Source organism: Sylvia atricapilla, chromosome 7, assembly GCF_009819655.1.
Source record: "Sylvia atricapilla isolate bSylAtr1 chromosome 7, bSylAtr1.pri, whole genome shotgun sequence".
In the NCBI taxonomy this organism is placed as follows: Eukaryota; Metazoa; Chordata; class Aves; order Passeriformes; family Sylviidae; genus Sylvia; species Sylvia atricapilla.
Genome location: NC_089146.1, coordinates 5263631 through 5278577, shown reverse-complemented (window position 1 = coordinate 5278577; position 14947 = coordinate 5263631). Strand labels below are relative to the sequence as shown.

At 44.7% G+C, this 14947-nt stretch overlaps 2 protein-coding genes across 11 annotated transcripts in view; both read left to right on the top strand.

Annotated features, from left to right (window-relative positions):
* The window catches only part of PCNT (pericentrin), a 70950-nt gene extending 68141 nt beyond the window's left edge, over positions 1-2809 (top strand). For all 8 annotated transcript variants that reach the window (XM_066322484.1, XM_066322483.1, XM_066322485.1 and 5 more), the window contains 3 exons: positions 302-464; positions 976-1103; positions 2427-2809. In XM_066322484.1, coding sequence (XP_066178581.1) covers positions 302-464; positions 976-1103; positions 2427-2470 — 335 coding nt within the window. In that variant the 3' untranslated portion in view covers positions 2471-2809. The remainder of the gene's footprint in view (positions 1-301; positions 465-975; positions 1104-2426) is intronic.
* A 3040-nt stretch (positions 2810-5849) lies between these two features.
* DIP2A (disco interacting protein 2 homolog A) overlaps positions 5850-14947 on the top strand; it is a 79521-nt gene continuing 70423 nt past the window's right edge. For all 3 annotated transcript variants that reach the window (XM_066322479.1, XM_066322478.1, XM_066322480.1), the window contains exon 1: positions 5850-6010. In XM_066322479.1, coding sequence (XP_066178576.1) covers positions 5914-6010 — 97 coding nt within the window. In that variant the 5' untranslated portion in view covers positions 5850-5913. The remainder of the gene's footprint in view (positions 6011-14947) is intronic.

Sequence of the window (14947 nt, the reverse complement as noted above, 5' to 3'; positions counted from 1 at the left end):
CAAATGCTGAACTTTCTACCTCAATACAAATTGAGGTAGAAATAACAATTCTGTTAAATATGGCTAGAACAAAAAAAACCCACACAAACAAAAAAAGGAGTTAGCTGTAGAAAGTGTATTTACCTGCATTTATAAGGTAAATATACTTATATTAACACTTATATTAAATACTTACACCTGCACTTAAAACCAAACTGAAGCATACTCTGCTGTCATTTTTTGGGTTTATTGGATGTGTTTGTAGTATCCTGTTCTCAATGGTTCCTAGTGCATATTTTTTAACCCTTCATATTTGCCACAGCCTCTGGTGCTAGAACAGAAGTCCTGAAAGAGCAACAGTCCCCAGCTGTCCCTGTCAGCTCTCCCCCCACCCGGGACAGGGGCACAGGGCAGTGCCACAGGACCAGCTGTGCTGCAAGGTTCACGAGCCTCTCCCCACGCTCCTCCTCCCGCTCACACAGCAGGTCAGTCTGCAAAGATGGCAGATGCTTCAAATTATTGTAGGGGTTTTTTAACTTTGCTGAGTGGTTTGGAGGGCTGTGCTTGTCACAAACAGCCAGGTAGTCTTGTTGTTTGCATGGAATTTATCCAAATGTTTTGGAGAGTTTGAGACCTGCAAGCGCTTCCAAAAGACTTAATTCTACCCCACCCTATTCTTCTGTCGTGGCATGTGTCTGTTTCTGACAGCCCTGCTAAGAAAAGCCACCTGTATGATATGGAATGGGATATTAATAACAGCAGCCCTGACTGGTGCTCAGTGTGACTGGATTAGTGGTGCCTCAGGTCTGATGTGGAACCAAAGCAGGCTAAAGGAGCCTGTTGCTGCTCTTGTTTCCAGGAACAGCTGTACAGATGGAAGGGGTGGTGGTAGTTCCAGTTTTCTCTGCCCAGAATTTCTGGCTATATGAATGTAACTCCTGGATATATTTGAAAGTATAGCATGAGAAGGAGAAGATCCTTTGTTTTCTTTTGAAGATTGCATCCGTCCCCGAGTGCAGCTCCAGACAAGTCCCTTGTGGCACCTCAGGACCCTGAACAGTCAATTACAGAGTACATCCATCGCTTGGAGATGATTCAGCAAAGGCTGCAAGGGGGGCAGCCAGGTAAGAGCCACCTCCCTACCCCTCACAGCTCCTGCAAGCCTGGGCTGCTTTTCTTTGTACACATTGCCAATAAAGAGCACCATTTTAAAGAATAATTATCATTATTGGGGTAACAACTAAGTCTCTGAAAGGAAAGCTTTCTGAATCATATCTAAAACTACACCAAGTGTGGCATTTCTCTAAGTTCATTGTGAAAGAGAGAAGACTGAATCATTTCATGTGATTTCTGTCCCCATCCTGTTCCCAAGTCTAAACAAGCAAGTGCTGCAATTTAAATGAAGCTGTGTATAGAGTTAATTTGCTTTAAAGTCAAACATAGCTGTTGTAATAGCTGAGCAGGGCTCTCTCTGCAGCACAAACTGTAATGCTCCCCTTATTTATCACTCCCTTATGTTCATAACAGATTTTAAAAAAAGATTTGAAGCCTGGTAAATAGAGCCATCTAGCTAGCTCTAAGATTTATGAAAGAGCACACGAAGGGTTGTAATGGTACTTAGCTTTGCTGTTTAAAACAGTTCCACCAAATCTCTAGACCGAAATTACTTAGGTTAATTAGTCTAATTACCTCGTCTTGTTACATGTTGGTTGTAGCAGAGAAAAACTTTGTCCTAAGGAGGAACTCGCCAACTGCAAGCACATCATCTTGAAATCCTGAAGAGTTTTGGAACTTTCACATTGTTCTCAGCAGGACTTTAGCTAGAAACTACCATGACTCTTTTGGGTTGGTTGGTTGGTTTGTTTGGGGTATTTTCCCAAATACTGCAGCTGCATGGCTGATACAGGTAGATAAACAGATTTTAGACTTGAAACCTGGCAGCCTTTATGGAAGTAACACATTTTGCTTCAGTCCAAGTGTGGAATACGTATTCCACAGCTGGGACACCATGAACAGCACTTCTGTGAGAAGTGCATGTAATTCCTGTCATTTCCATGTCACCAGGACAATAATATCCAGGCATTACAGACTGGTGCTGTCAGCCAAATGAACTAAGATGAACTTTAGGGCATCTACTCAGTGGCAAGACCTTGCTGAGTAGATGTCCTAAAGAATTGCCACAGGAATGGCAGAAGTGAGCTGTCAGTGGGGGTAAAGCAGGCCTGTGATGGAGCACTGGTCCCAGGGTATGAAGATTTGCTTTGGCAGAGTTTTAGGCTTTCAAATCCTGTTTGAGATTGCTCCTAGGTGGCTCGTGAAAATTGCAATTGCTTTCAGTGTAGCTCATGTGAAGTGCTTTAAAGGAAATACCATGCTGCTAATTGTACACTGTTGCTTCATAACACAAGCAGTTTTCTAATATCAATCTGTTTTTTTTTTTAATTTAGGGCAAGTGCTAGGTTCACCTCATCAGAGAAACCTAAAAAAGTGATGAGAACACTATGAAATCTGTCCAGCAAGTTCTGCTTCCTCTGAGTTGATCCTCACTCGACAGACGCATTTGCAATCTCCCATGCAACTGAATCAAGGGCAGTGCTTTTAAAGCAGATTTTTATATGACTTCTTTTATTCTATTTTAGTACTTTAAGAGGGACTTACTTTTCACTAAGGACAATGTTTTGCATTCTCACGTGAAATTAAGTCAACAGCTGAAGTGTGCCTGCATCGCTGTATTGTAAGCTGCAAAAAGTCTCTGTGGTGTTTATTTTTCTATAGTGTATTGGTGGATTCCTTGTAAAAAAAGTTATTAAAATGGCATTTTAATAGTGAATTCTTACATTGTGTGGTTGTTTATTTTTATCATACCTATTTATTTCTTTTGCTGTTCCTAAAATTGTTGAGGTTTTAATATTGCTGTAGGATCATTCCAATTCAAGGAATAGCTCAGATACTCTCAAAAATATCAAAGATACCTGTAGCCTTCTATGAATTTAGGGTTTGCTCATCTGGTTTTTTAATATAGAACTCCTTCCTCAGTCTGTCTGTCCTATTTATTCTGGGTACTTTTAGCTTCATTCTTCTAGTTCAAAGAATGGCCCATAAATTTGTTTAACTCTATGAATTTTTGGCAAAACATACCAAATTAAACCTGTGAACTCTATCTACGTCTAATGTAAGTGATCCTGCCTCTGTCTGGTATCCTGTGTTGTAGTTACCTTCAGGTGGGCAGTTTCAAATGTCTGTAAAGTTGCTAGTTGGAGAAGAAAAAGGTGCTCTGGTGGTACACCCATTTCCAATCAAATAGCTCAGTGCAAAAATGAGAGAGATCCAAGTATCATGCTGAAAAAGACTTTTCTGTGATATTTCTAAATGTCCTTAGAAAAGGCATAGGAAGAATTATAATACCAGAATATTTTAAACCTCTGGAAATGTGAAATCTCGACCTTTGAAGCAGATGCGGTGTTTAACTTTGGAGCCTGAGAAAAATTTCTTTTGGAAGCAAATTGTTCTGCTGCAGCCTATTAAAAGATTTTTCTCTACTGGGTATTGAGAATTATATATTGGCATTCATCTGAGGTTGTTTTATTACTTAACTACTGTTGTCTTGGTAAACTCATATTTATCTGTCAGGTGGATCACCATTTGGTTCTCTGGAAAAAAAAATGTGGTAGAGATAGATCTTGGCACATGTACAAGATTTATTACCCCCTGACAGCTATAGAAGAGCCCTTGAACTGATTGGGCATAAATTTAAGAGAGCTGTGAACAAACAATACTTGATTTGGTGTAAAAGCTTGGCAAAAGTAACTTAACTTGTCCAGAGTTCTAAACTAACTTGAACTAAGTTTAAGCTGGCTCAGTGACTTTGTCATATTTCTTTTAAAAATCAGATTCTAAGAGTCCTAACACTCGATGCAACATTGTCAGACTGCACACACCGAATGGTGCTGGTGCCCTTTTTGCTTAGCATGGCACGAGTTGATCCGCTTTTGGGAACAATGCATTTGTGGACCTGAGTTCAGAACTGGCACTAAATCCATTGTCTAATAAAACATTCACAGCTGGATGTTCTGTGGTGAGTGTGAGCAGGAGGGCTGTGAGGCCTGAGGGCCTGTGCTCAGAGTTAGCCAGTCAGTACTGACTCTGCAAATCCAAATGAATGCCTTGCTTTAAAATTTGGCACTTCTAGGTAGACAATTCCTTTAAAGGACAGTTGGCACATCCTAGGGATCAGTTCTGTTTCCAGGGAATTTAGCTTTGCATTGGCACATTTTTAATTCAATCTGATGGAGCTTTTTTATGTCCCAGAATATGCAGGGTTCTGCAATCAGAGGAACTTTTCTGTGGCAGTCAGTGGTTCCATGCCTCACCTCCTCTCTATACGGCCCTCCAAGAGTCTCCTTGGGCAGGCACTGTTTCCAGGAACACAGGTAGGACATGGGGGTTAGGGGCAAGTGCTGCAGCCTCCTGTTCAGAAAAGAAATGATGCCTTGAGAGGGTACCTACAACAGAGGCTAGGCATTGTTAAAGGAATAAAGTTGGTATTTATTAAAAGGCCTTCAAAAGATGCACCTTGGGCAGTACAAGACCCCGGCCGAGGCTACACCCAAGGTGGACAACACGACAACAATTTTAACACTTTTACGAGTTTTGGTCCATTTACATGTTGGGGGTATTTGGCCAATTACAGTCTCAGATTAGGAAGTCCCATCCTCCCAGATTGCTCTCCTCAATTTGCTGTTTGTACTTTCTGGGGCTGAAGCTGCAATCGTGTCCTTGGTTTTTGGGGGCTGGAAAAGGATTGTTTTGTGTAACTAAACTGTGAGAAGAACTTGCTAACACTTCATATGAAATTCAGAGTTATACACGTATGCAGTACAAAATCTGGAAAACATGAAAGCTAAAACTTAAGGCATCAAAGGAATCCAACGCAGTAGCATCTGAGCTACAGGTACTGTGTTCCCTGATACCCACAGAGAGCTTTCTGAAGGTTGGTGGAAGCACAAGTGACATTTGAAGCTCTCCTGTGCTGTGTTGACCTCAGTAATGTGAGCAGTGAAATCGGAAGCCCCAACATGAACCCAATGATCCCCAACAGGACCGGTGCTTTGGACAGAAGCAGTTGGTGGCAGAAGGCTACTCCCCAGATTTCCCTGTTTTCTAGTTCTAGGAAAGTTGCTACTGGGAGATTAGTTTGGGGTGGTCAGGACCGCGGGCAAGGTCCTGGATTTGCCTTTGCCCGAGCCTCTGCGAGGCTGCAGGAATGCCAGGACATCAGACTCTGCTGCCCTGCCACACACTCACCATCCCTGGACAGCTGAACAGGGACAAGCTACTGCCTTAACACAGCCTCCAACCCAAACGCTTCCTGCTGCTCTCTGCTGCCCTTGGAGAGGTGGTTGGCTTTAGAAAAGACACTCTTTTTAATTTTTTTTTCTTTTATGTAGTCCCAGGCACCACTTTATATCCAGGCTCTCGCTGTGGAATTCTGTGCAATGAAAATGTCCATGCCCGATCCTGGGACGCCCGGTGCGCCCCGTGGGCTCGGCCACAGTTCCTGTTTTCCCTGGCGAGGAAGAAGTGGGGAGGGAAAGGGCAGTTTCGGAACTTTCAGGAAAGGGGCCCCAGCACAGCAGGTGCCAAGGCAGCGATACAGGTGAGGACAGCAAAGGGAACCTGAGCAGGGCGGCGGCTGCACCCGGCAGCGGGCGGGCCGTGCTGCGGCCCCTCCCCAGCGGCACGGCCCGGTCCCGGGCTGCGGCAGCGGCTGCGCGGGGCGGCGGGGCCGGCGCCACCTCCTCCCTCCCTCCTTCCCCCTTGCTGCCTCCCGGCCCGGGACCGGCGCCGCCCGCCCCCGGCCCGCCCCCGGCCCCACCTGCGGCAGCGCTGGGCGGTGGCTCCGCCGGGCCCGCTCGCTGCTCGCCCACCCGCGCCATGGCGGCGGAGCGCGGGGGCTGCGCGCTGGAGGCCGTGCCGCTGCCGCCCGAGGTCCGCGAGAGCCTGGCCGAGCTGGAGCTGGAGCTGTCGGAGGGTGAGCGGGGCCGGGCTCGGGGCCGCGGGGCCGGCCGTGACGGGCAGGAAAGGCCGCGGGCGGCCGCGGCGGGCGGCCCGGACGCGGTGTCGCTGAGGGGTCTGGGGGCGGCGGCGGCGGCTTGGGCCCCGGCGCGGTTCTCGGCGGGCCGGGCCCCGCTCCCGCCGCAGCCCTCGGCCGGGGGCCGGCAGCGGGTGGCGGCGCCGGGCTCGGGCGGGCCTGCGCCGGCCCCGCGGCTGCACCGACCGCCCGCGGCCCCTGCGGCCCGCGCCGGCTGGAGGCCCCTCAGGACCTCTTCCAGGCGGACACTTAGCGTGCAGCTGGATACTCTGGGAAGACGATTTTATTTTAGTTTTCCTGTCTGTTCCTAGCTGTAGCTAAAACCTTAAATCTCTCGGTCTGTATCTGTCATTAATTTCCAACTTTTTCGTGCTTTACTGTGTGTACAGGCAGGAATATGATGATGCTCGCTCCATTTTTTGTAGAACCGCAGAACGGTTTGGGTTGGAATCTTAAAGCTCACGCAGTTTCATCCTCCTGCCGTGGACAGGGACACCTTCACTATCTCAGGTTGTTCCGAGCCCCGTCCAGTTTGGCCTTGAACACTCCCCGGGATCCAGGGGCAGCCGCAGCTTCTCAGCCGTGGCCTCACCACCCTCACGGGGAGGATTTTCTTCCTGATATCCCATCTGACCCAGCCCTCTTGTCAGTGGGAAGCCATTCCCCTCGTCCTGTCACTCCAGGCCCTTGTCCCAAGTCTCTCCAGCTTTCTTAAAGCCCTTTCAGGCACTGGAAGGGGCGCTGAGGTCTCCTTAGAGTTTTGTCCAGGCTGAACAGCCCCAGCTCCCCTTGCCTGTCTCCAGAGCAGAGGGGCTGCAGCCCTGCACATTGTTGGGCCCAGAGGTGACAATATGCAGTGCCAGGCAAAGAGTCGCTGTGACCATTTCATGGGTTTTCAGCCCCCAGAAGGAGACATCCCTTCCACCTCCAGGTCAGTGTTTGGTGATAACAGCCCTTCTGCGATCCCTGTGGGTGTTTGTCGTGGTATCTCTGTTAAAGAGCTGGGGAAGGATTTTTTGCATACTGATGCTCTGGCGTGGCCTGTCCTGCAGACAGGCAGGTATAAACACGGTGCAGGAGGGCATGCTGGGGTAGAGGTGACAAAGGCAGCATGTTCTGGGAGCAGCTGCTCGTTGCATTTTCCCCAGTTACACTGTCAAGCTGCACCCTTGAATAGAAGAACTAAAAACCTGTTAATACCATCTGTGGTTTTGGGATTAGGAGCATTCAGTGTGCTCCTCAGATGTTGCAGTTTTCAGATCAGCAGGTTCAGGTGGGCGAAACTGGGGCTCTTTCACCTAAATGTGCTGCCGGTTCAGGTCACGGTTTCAGAAGTTATTCACAGGTCTGCTGTCATCATCTCCAGTGTGGAAGCTTTGGTGCAGAGGCAGGGGAAAAGTGTAGGATGGGCGACTGTTGTCCAAGTGTAACCTGTTGCTGCATGTCTGCTGGCATAGTCAGAAGCAGTACCTGGCATGCCCTGTGCAAGATGAGTTCCTGCATGTGAACTGGTACCGTGTGCTCTGTGGCCGTGCTGGGTACAGTGGTTCTTCCTGTGTGCCTGCTGACATGTGCAGGGATATCCTGGGGCTGGCTCCGCTGCTGTGTAGTTCCTGCCTGTGTGTTTGTTTAACTGATAAAGTATTTTTTTTGTAGGTAGGTCTGCAGTGTGTTAAACCTGTGAGATGCCTGAAGTGATTGCACACTGTCCTGGTGCTGTGGGTCTGATGTGGGATGTGTATTCAGCTGTGTAGCTGCTGGATTAATGGAGTGATTTGGTCTGGTGGAAATGTGATCTTGAATTTCTTGATCACTCTGAAGACTCAGTTTATGAGCTTAGATGTAACTCCTTTTCTGTCTTTCCTAAACTGGAAAGCATTTCAAGTAGTTCTTCAACATCTGGTAATATGTTACGTGCTCATATCCTGCCATTGCTTGATGTTTGCATGGGCAGCTTTTAATGGAGCCCTCCATCTTTAATGCTTAGAACTTGCTTGCTTGGAGAGGAAGGAATAACAATGTAAGATTTCTTAAGCCGAATATGCCTCAAGTTAGGGAAGGTCAGTACTTGGGCGGATATTCCCATCATCTGAGAGGAAGTCTGAAGGGAGAAAGAGAAAAGGAGAAACACGAGAGCAAGTTCCTTTCTACTTTGTTTGTATACTTTGTTAATTGAAATAGTGTGTGTGTTGTGATGAGGCAGGAATAATGTCTGTTCTCTTTGGTTCCATTATTTTCACCTGTAAAAAATAAGTCAGGAAGGTGATTAATCTCCTCCTTTGATTTTGCTTCAGGTGATCGTAGCAAAACTTGGGAGAAGTGTTTGAGGTGTAGAGAAGAATGGAGACACGAGTACATTGCTACTTTATAAAGACAACTCAAAATCCTAAATAGAGCATTCAGCTGAGAAGAATTTTGGATGGGGATGGAATGCCAGTTCATGCTACCATTCCTGTCATGTGCACTGTGGGGAATCTTTCTGCTTTACAAGATCCTGATCTCTTGCTTGACATTGTTCGTATTCTTTGTGTACTAGAAAAATAATAGGTTGGGATAAAAAGTAACCCTATTATGATGCTGCTGTGTTGCTTTGTTATATCGACACTAATTTCTTTCTTGTTAAAAAAAAAAAAGTGTGAGTCTTTTAAAGGAAACTAAGAGATCTGCCACAACCTTTTGGGGAGATAAGGACAGTTCTGAGACTGTGCCTGGCACCTAAGCTGAGTTTCAGCTGATGGATGTGGACTAGGCTTGCTTATCTTAAGACTCTAAGATTCTGCAGATTTCTGATGTAATGGAAAGATGCAGAGTTCCCTACTCAGACTGGCAGGATCTGTGTCAGAGTATGATGGGGATGCTGTGAAGCTCCAGTACTTCAGGTTGTTCATTAGTAACTATAAAACACTGGTGTTTTGCGGTTGATTGGTTGATTTGTTTTGGAGGTTTGGTGTGGTTTTTTTCTTCCCTGCTCCGAAAGAGAACTAAGGTTATAAACAGTTCTTTAAAAAATTTTATCTGCAGTGGAGATTCTGTAGGAAGGACATCAGTGTGCATTTTAAAGCCTGTACTTGTTCGATGATATTGCATCATATATATGTATGTATTTTTATGTACCTAAATGTCCTTGTTACACTTTGGAATTGCACTTTGGAATTGGGGGATTTTTTGCTTTTTCTGGGTGATCTGTGCAGATAGATGCTTCACTTGCTCCTTGATCATCTAAGGACAAGATACGTAGAAGTAGTCAAAGATAAAATTGTGTAATGTGTTCATGTAGCAACAAGGACCTGGTGTCACCTTGTGTTGGTTTTGTCTTCCAGGGCTGGTGGTGGTGGCAGTGCCCTCAGCCAGCAGCTCAGGGACTTACAGAACACGTGACTGCATTTGTTTTTTTCTTGGAAATTTTTAGTGCTTGTTGCTGTCTGGATCCAGTTAGTCTGGGCCGTTTGGATGCACAACGCAGATTTTGTGTTCAGTAAAAACCGGATAAAAACTGCAGGAGGTGGTGTTTGGCGTGTGAATTTTACATTTTCTGAATTTTTGCAGCTTGAAACATTAGGTATATGAATTTGGGTTTTCTTCTGTTTGCTACGGGTTTGTAGGTTGGCCTTACTTTGGGCTCAGTGAACTTGGAGGTCTTTTCTGACCTTAGTGATTTAGTGAACTAAGCTGGAACTCCAAACAGAGATTACCTACAGTAAGAAGGCTGAAGAGATTTTTTTGCTAGTTCAAATCTATTGTGTCACTCCACCAATTGACAGATGGGGAACACTGTTCTCAAAGACTTCTATCAAACAGGCTGTAGGATTAGTTTGGAGATAGAAAAGTATTCCGTGTGGCTTGCCATCCATATTATAACCTCAGATATTTCTCAGTTGATTTGGGGAGGAGCATTTTCCGCTTCCTGCCACATTGCTCATAGGTTTCTTGTGAGTCTGGCAGAGCTTTAGTGGCAAAGGATGCAATTTACATGGAGTGGTCAGTGGGTTGGTTGCTCTGGTTCTCCTTCAAATGTTTCCATCTGCCTAGACTGAAAGCTGACTTCATGTGATTTTTATCCAAATTATTTATTTCCGTTTTAAGAAAGGAAGAAGTATGTATGACGAGGAAGTTTTAGGGATTTTTTGCAAGGGTTTGGGGTTTTTGGCACATTTTGAGGTGGTGCAGGTAATTCGTGAGTGGAAGAAGATGTCAGCTTTGAACTATTTCTTGAAAAAAGTAAAGGTATTTAATGTCTGACATTAAATGTTCTAGCAAATGCTTCAGCAATTACTTTTTGTGATTAGTTTCGTTTGGCTTGTAAATCAATAAATTGATAAAAGAAAACTCTTTTTATTTGTTTTGTGAGAATGCCTTTCTTATAAAACTTAAAGGTAGTGGCCAGAGCTGAAAAGTTTAGGTCCTTTTGTTACACCAACAGGATTAATGTGGTATTAAATTTCTTTGTGTGAAATCGTGTGAGGAAGAGACACCCACACACACTTGCACCTGTTTTTCCTGTGATAAATCATGGTATTTAGGAGTTAAGTTTTTCCTGGTCTTAAAGTGGTGGTTTTCCGTGATGGAAACCTTGGAAATACGTATGATCTGAGGTTGTCGGTGGGAAGAACTGTTGTGACTGGGGAGACAGATGGCAGTCGGTGAAACTTGACCTGCAGCACCTTTCTTGCTTAATTTCTGGGCTCTCCAACAGAAACTGTTAATTGTGTGCTAGTACCTGGGGCTTTCCAAATGCCCATGGGGACTGAGTAAGTTTTCAAAGCTTGTTCTCACACGTTAACACCCTGCAGTTAACACCCTGTGCAGGGCTGGGCACCTGGCTGTCCCCTCCGATCCCAGAGCAAGTGAGGAGCTGAGCCCAGCTCCCCATACCCCAGCCAAACGCCCTTCTCAAAGAAAACCCCCTCAGCTAGAGGAGTACAGCCAGCTGCACCTTTTCCACTCCTTGACTACATCTTTTATCTCACTTAAGTACAGGTCGTTATTATCTCTTAGGCAGCAGATGGGAGAAAATTCCTCAAGAGAAAATTAAAAAAAACCCCTACCCTCTAGCATCATCCACCCTGAATTTTTTTTCCCCTACCAACATGTTACATTAAACTTGAAATTTTAAGCTATATAATACATGGATTACCCCAGTTATATACAAATATACATCCAGATCTGGATACAGGCACAGTGTGAGAGGCAGTTCACCACTAAAACAAGGTCCCCTTGAGGTATGTATGCATGGGGTCTCTCCATCCTTTTGCATCACCAGGTGCAACCTGGTCCCTGAGCAAAGACAACTCCACAGATGGATTTGTCTTTGCTTGAGGCAGAATTAATCCAAACCGTTTTTTCCCAGGACACCTCTCATGTGTACCACTGGAACCTTATCTCTGTTGTTCTCAAGGTTCAGATTGGGCAGTCCAGCTCAGTTAGTGGCATTAACTAACCAGGTGGTCTTTGCTAAATGCAGCTCCCAGTTTTTGAAAGTCTCCCTGCCCAGTGCCCTCAAGGTGATTTGAGCAGTCCTTTGCACCGTTCAACTTTCCCAGCAGCTGCTGCGTGATAAGGAATATGGTGCATCCACTCAATGCCATGTTCCCTAGCCCTGGTGTTGATAAGGCTGTTCTTCAAATTAGTCCTGGTGTCAGACTCAATCCTCTCAGGGATGCCATGTCTCCACAGGACTTGTTGTTTCTGCAAGGAGTAATGGTGTGTTCTGGGCAGTAACACGGGGCACAGGGTAGGTCTCCAACCATCCAGTGGTGGCTTCTACCATGGTCAGCACATAGCGCTTGCCCTGGCGGGTTTGGGGAAGGGTGATGTAGTCAATCTGCCAGGCCTCCCCATACTTATATTTGGACCACTGCCCACCATACCATAGGGGCTTCACCCAAGAGGCCTGTTTGATGGCAGCACATGTCTCACAGTCATGGATAACCTGAGAAATACTGTCCATGGTTAAGTCTGCTCCTCAGCCTCGTTCCCAGTTAAAGTTGGCATCTCTGCCCTGGTGGCCTGAAGCACTGAGCTAGGAACAACTCTCCCTTGTGTTGCCAGTCCACATCTGTCTGTGACACCTTTATCTTTGCAGCCTGATCTACCTGTTCGTTGTTTTATTGTTCCTCATTGCCCTGACTCTTGGGGTCATGGGCATCCACATGACAGACTTCCACACGTGACTCCTTTACCCAAGTGGAAGTGTACTGCCGTTCTTCAGCAGCCCAGATTGGTCTTCTGTGCTGCCAGTTGGCCTTTTTCCCCCTTCCTGGAGCCACAGCCATGTGCCAGCCAAACCAGGCTAGGCTAGACCACATGGTGCCCCTTAGCCAGGCTTCTGTATTCAGCACACAAAAAACAGGTTACCCAGGAACTGTTATTCCTTTTCCACCCTTTCCTCTCAATCCCCTCAGGCCTCACATTGGGTGCCAAGAGTCCTCAGAACCTTTCTGCGTTGGGAGGGTAAAACAAATTGACCCATTTTCTTTTTTTCACCATGTCTGATGAACTGGATGATCAGAGGAGATTTTTTTTTTTTTTTTTTATTCTCCCCTCTATTTTAGAAGGTTATAAGAAGCTGGTTAAGAGGCTCTTGTTGAATTGATCTAAGATATTAACAACCATATTAGAAAGCACTGTTGTACAATTGGCAGTGGTTTTCATCTGTAATGTTCCTTCCTTTTCCTCTCATTCCCACTCCCCCATCATACTCATTTTTCATCATTGTTATTCTGCTGTCTCTCTCTTCTCTTTTTTCTTTCCTGCCTTCTAAAACATAGGAAGACAAGCAAGGTATCTAGTCTTAGCTGAGAGCATCCTTACACTTCTTACCTTTAGCTGTTTCTAATGAAACAGTTTGGTGAGCAGTGAGGACATCCAGTCTTACTTTGTGGGCTCTGGCTTCCAGCTTAAGAATGATGGGGATGCACTTAAAGGCTTGCAGAAGAAAAGAACTAAATGTGCTATTCTGTTACCTTTATTGCTGTGAGGAAACAGAAGATTCTGAACCAGGAAAACTGGGATTGCTAGGTCATCAGCTTCCTTTCGCATCAAAGCAGAATTTCATACTCAACCAGTTAGGTGGTTGGGGCTTTTATTGGTTATCTTTTGGATTTCTGCTGTAGTTAACTAGTGTTTAAATTAATATCTTCCTTGTGTTTGAGTAGAAGTCTTGTTATTCTGTTATACGTGGCTTTGGCAAGGAAGGTTAACACCTGGTGAGGAACAAAAGTATGATGGCAATCTGTACATTAAGAAAATTAATTTAAAAATTAAAATAATTTTCTTCTGGGTGTTCTTGTGCAAGAATAAGCTTCTCTTAGAATTATAAACACATATTTATGGATTAAATAGACTTTTATAAAATTAGCATTGAACACTGTCCTATGTTCTACCTCCCTATCCTTCCCCTAAACCTAAATTAAGCTCTGCCAAATATTGAAATAATGAAGTGACTTTTTCTTTCCCATTTGCTAGTTAAAATCCTGTTGGGGAGATTTTTTTCCCTTTGGGTTAGTTTGAGTTTTTGAAAGGAATAAAGTATTCCTCTGAAATGTGATTTCATTGAAGATGGGCTATGGCATCTCTTCGACTAAAGAAGATGCCTACTTGATGACATTTCATACAGCTGAGTTACAGATGTATCACCCAGTTCTTTTGCTGAAAGACAGACTTTAATGTACCTGTATGCAAATGGGAGGAAAACATATCAGTCTCTCTTGATTACATGACAGTCATTTGGTTATTAAGAACCCTTGTATTTACCTTGGAATAAGTATCAAAGTATTTGGCAGTTCCTTGGCACAAATTTGTAGCTCTCGAGGAAACATAAACTTGGTGCATTCGCCTGAGTTTTCTTGACGTGATGATTGCAGGCTCAAATTCAAAGATGATAGAATGGTTTAGGCTGGAAAAGATCTCAGAGTTAATGGAGTCCAACTGTTACCACACTATGATGTGCAGCAAAATAGAGTGTATGATTTTCCTGTGCAGTTCTGCAATGTAAAATTCAGGGGACCAATAATGTGACTGAATAATTAAAGCCTCCAAATCATCATCATATCCTTCTGTCACATTCTCACTGCTTTATTATGACCTTTCTTCTTTCTCAAGGTGTTGTTTCCCCAGTAGTACTCCACAGGATACAAAGATTTTAAGCTTCTATGGATTTTTGTTGTTGTTTTCCTGAATGGAGGCTTGTGCCTCGTAGTGGTTATCTGCGTTTTTCAATTCAGTGAAGAAAGGAGCAGCTCTTAATCTTCTATGTCTGTTGTTACCTTTTAAAGGTCAAGACATTTCTATTTGATTATCTCTGTGTACATCCCTTTAAGAACTTGAAGAGAATTCCAACACCTGGTGAATCCAATTGGGTCTCATCCCATAACTAGCAGCAAGTTTTTGTTCAGTGTTCTGCAGGATGCCAGTGATGTCTGACAAAAATCTGCCTCATGCAGGATTTGCTATTTATGAACACTGAAAAGATACTAATAGCTGGTGTTGTGATATTATGAAGACAGATGCAAATAATCTTTTTCCTGGCTTTTTGTTGTATTTCACTGTGACTCAAATTTTAATTTTTTTTTTCATTTTTCCTTTTTCCTACTTATAGCCATATGGCCTCAGAGCTGGATTGGGTTGAGGGCAGAAGAGTGAAAGAGGATGCCAATACTTCAGCTTAGCTGCAACAAGAATCCATACCCAAAATAATTTTTTTCAGCGTCTGCCTTTATCTGTACGGCTGTTCCTTCAATCTGTTGTGGATCCAGCCTCAAATGAAATGTAGGACTTGCTGATTGTAGCAGCATTTTGTCCTAGAACTTGAAATATGAAAGGTCCCATAAATCATAATCAGTATGTTTGTGTCCCACAGATCTGGGATTCATCAGATAC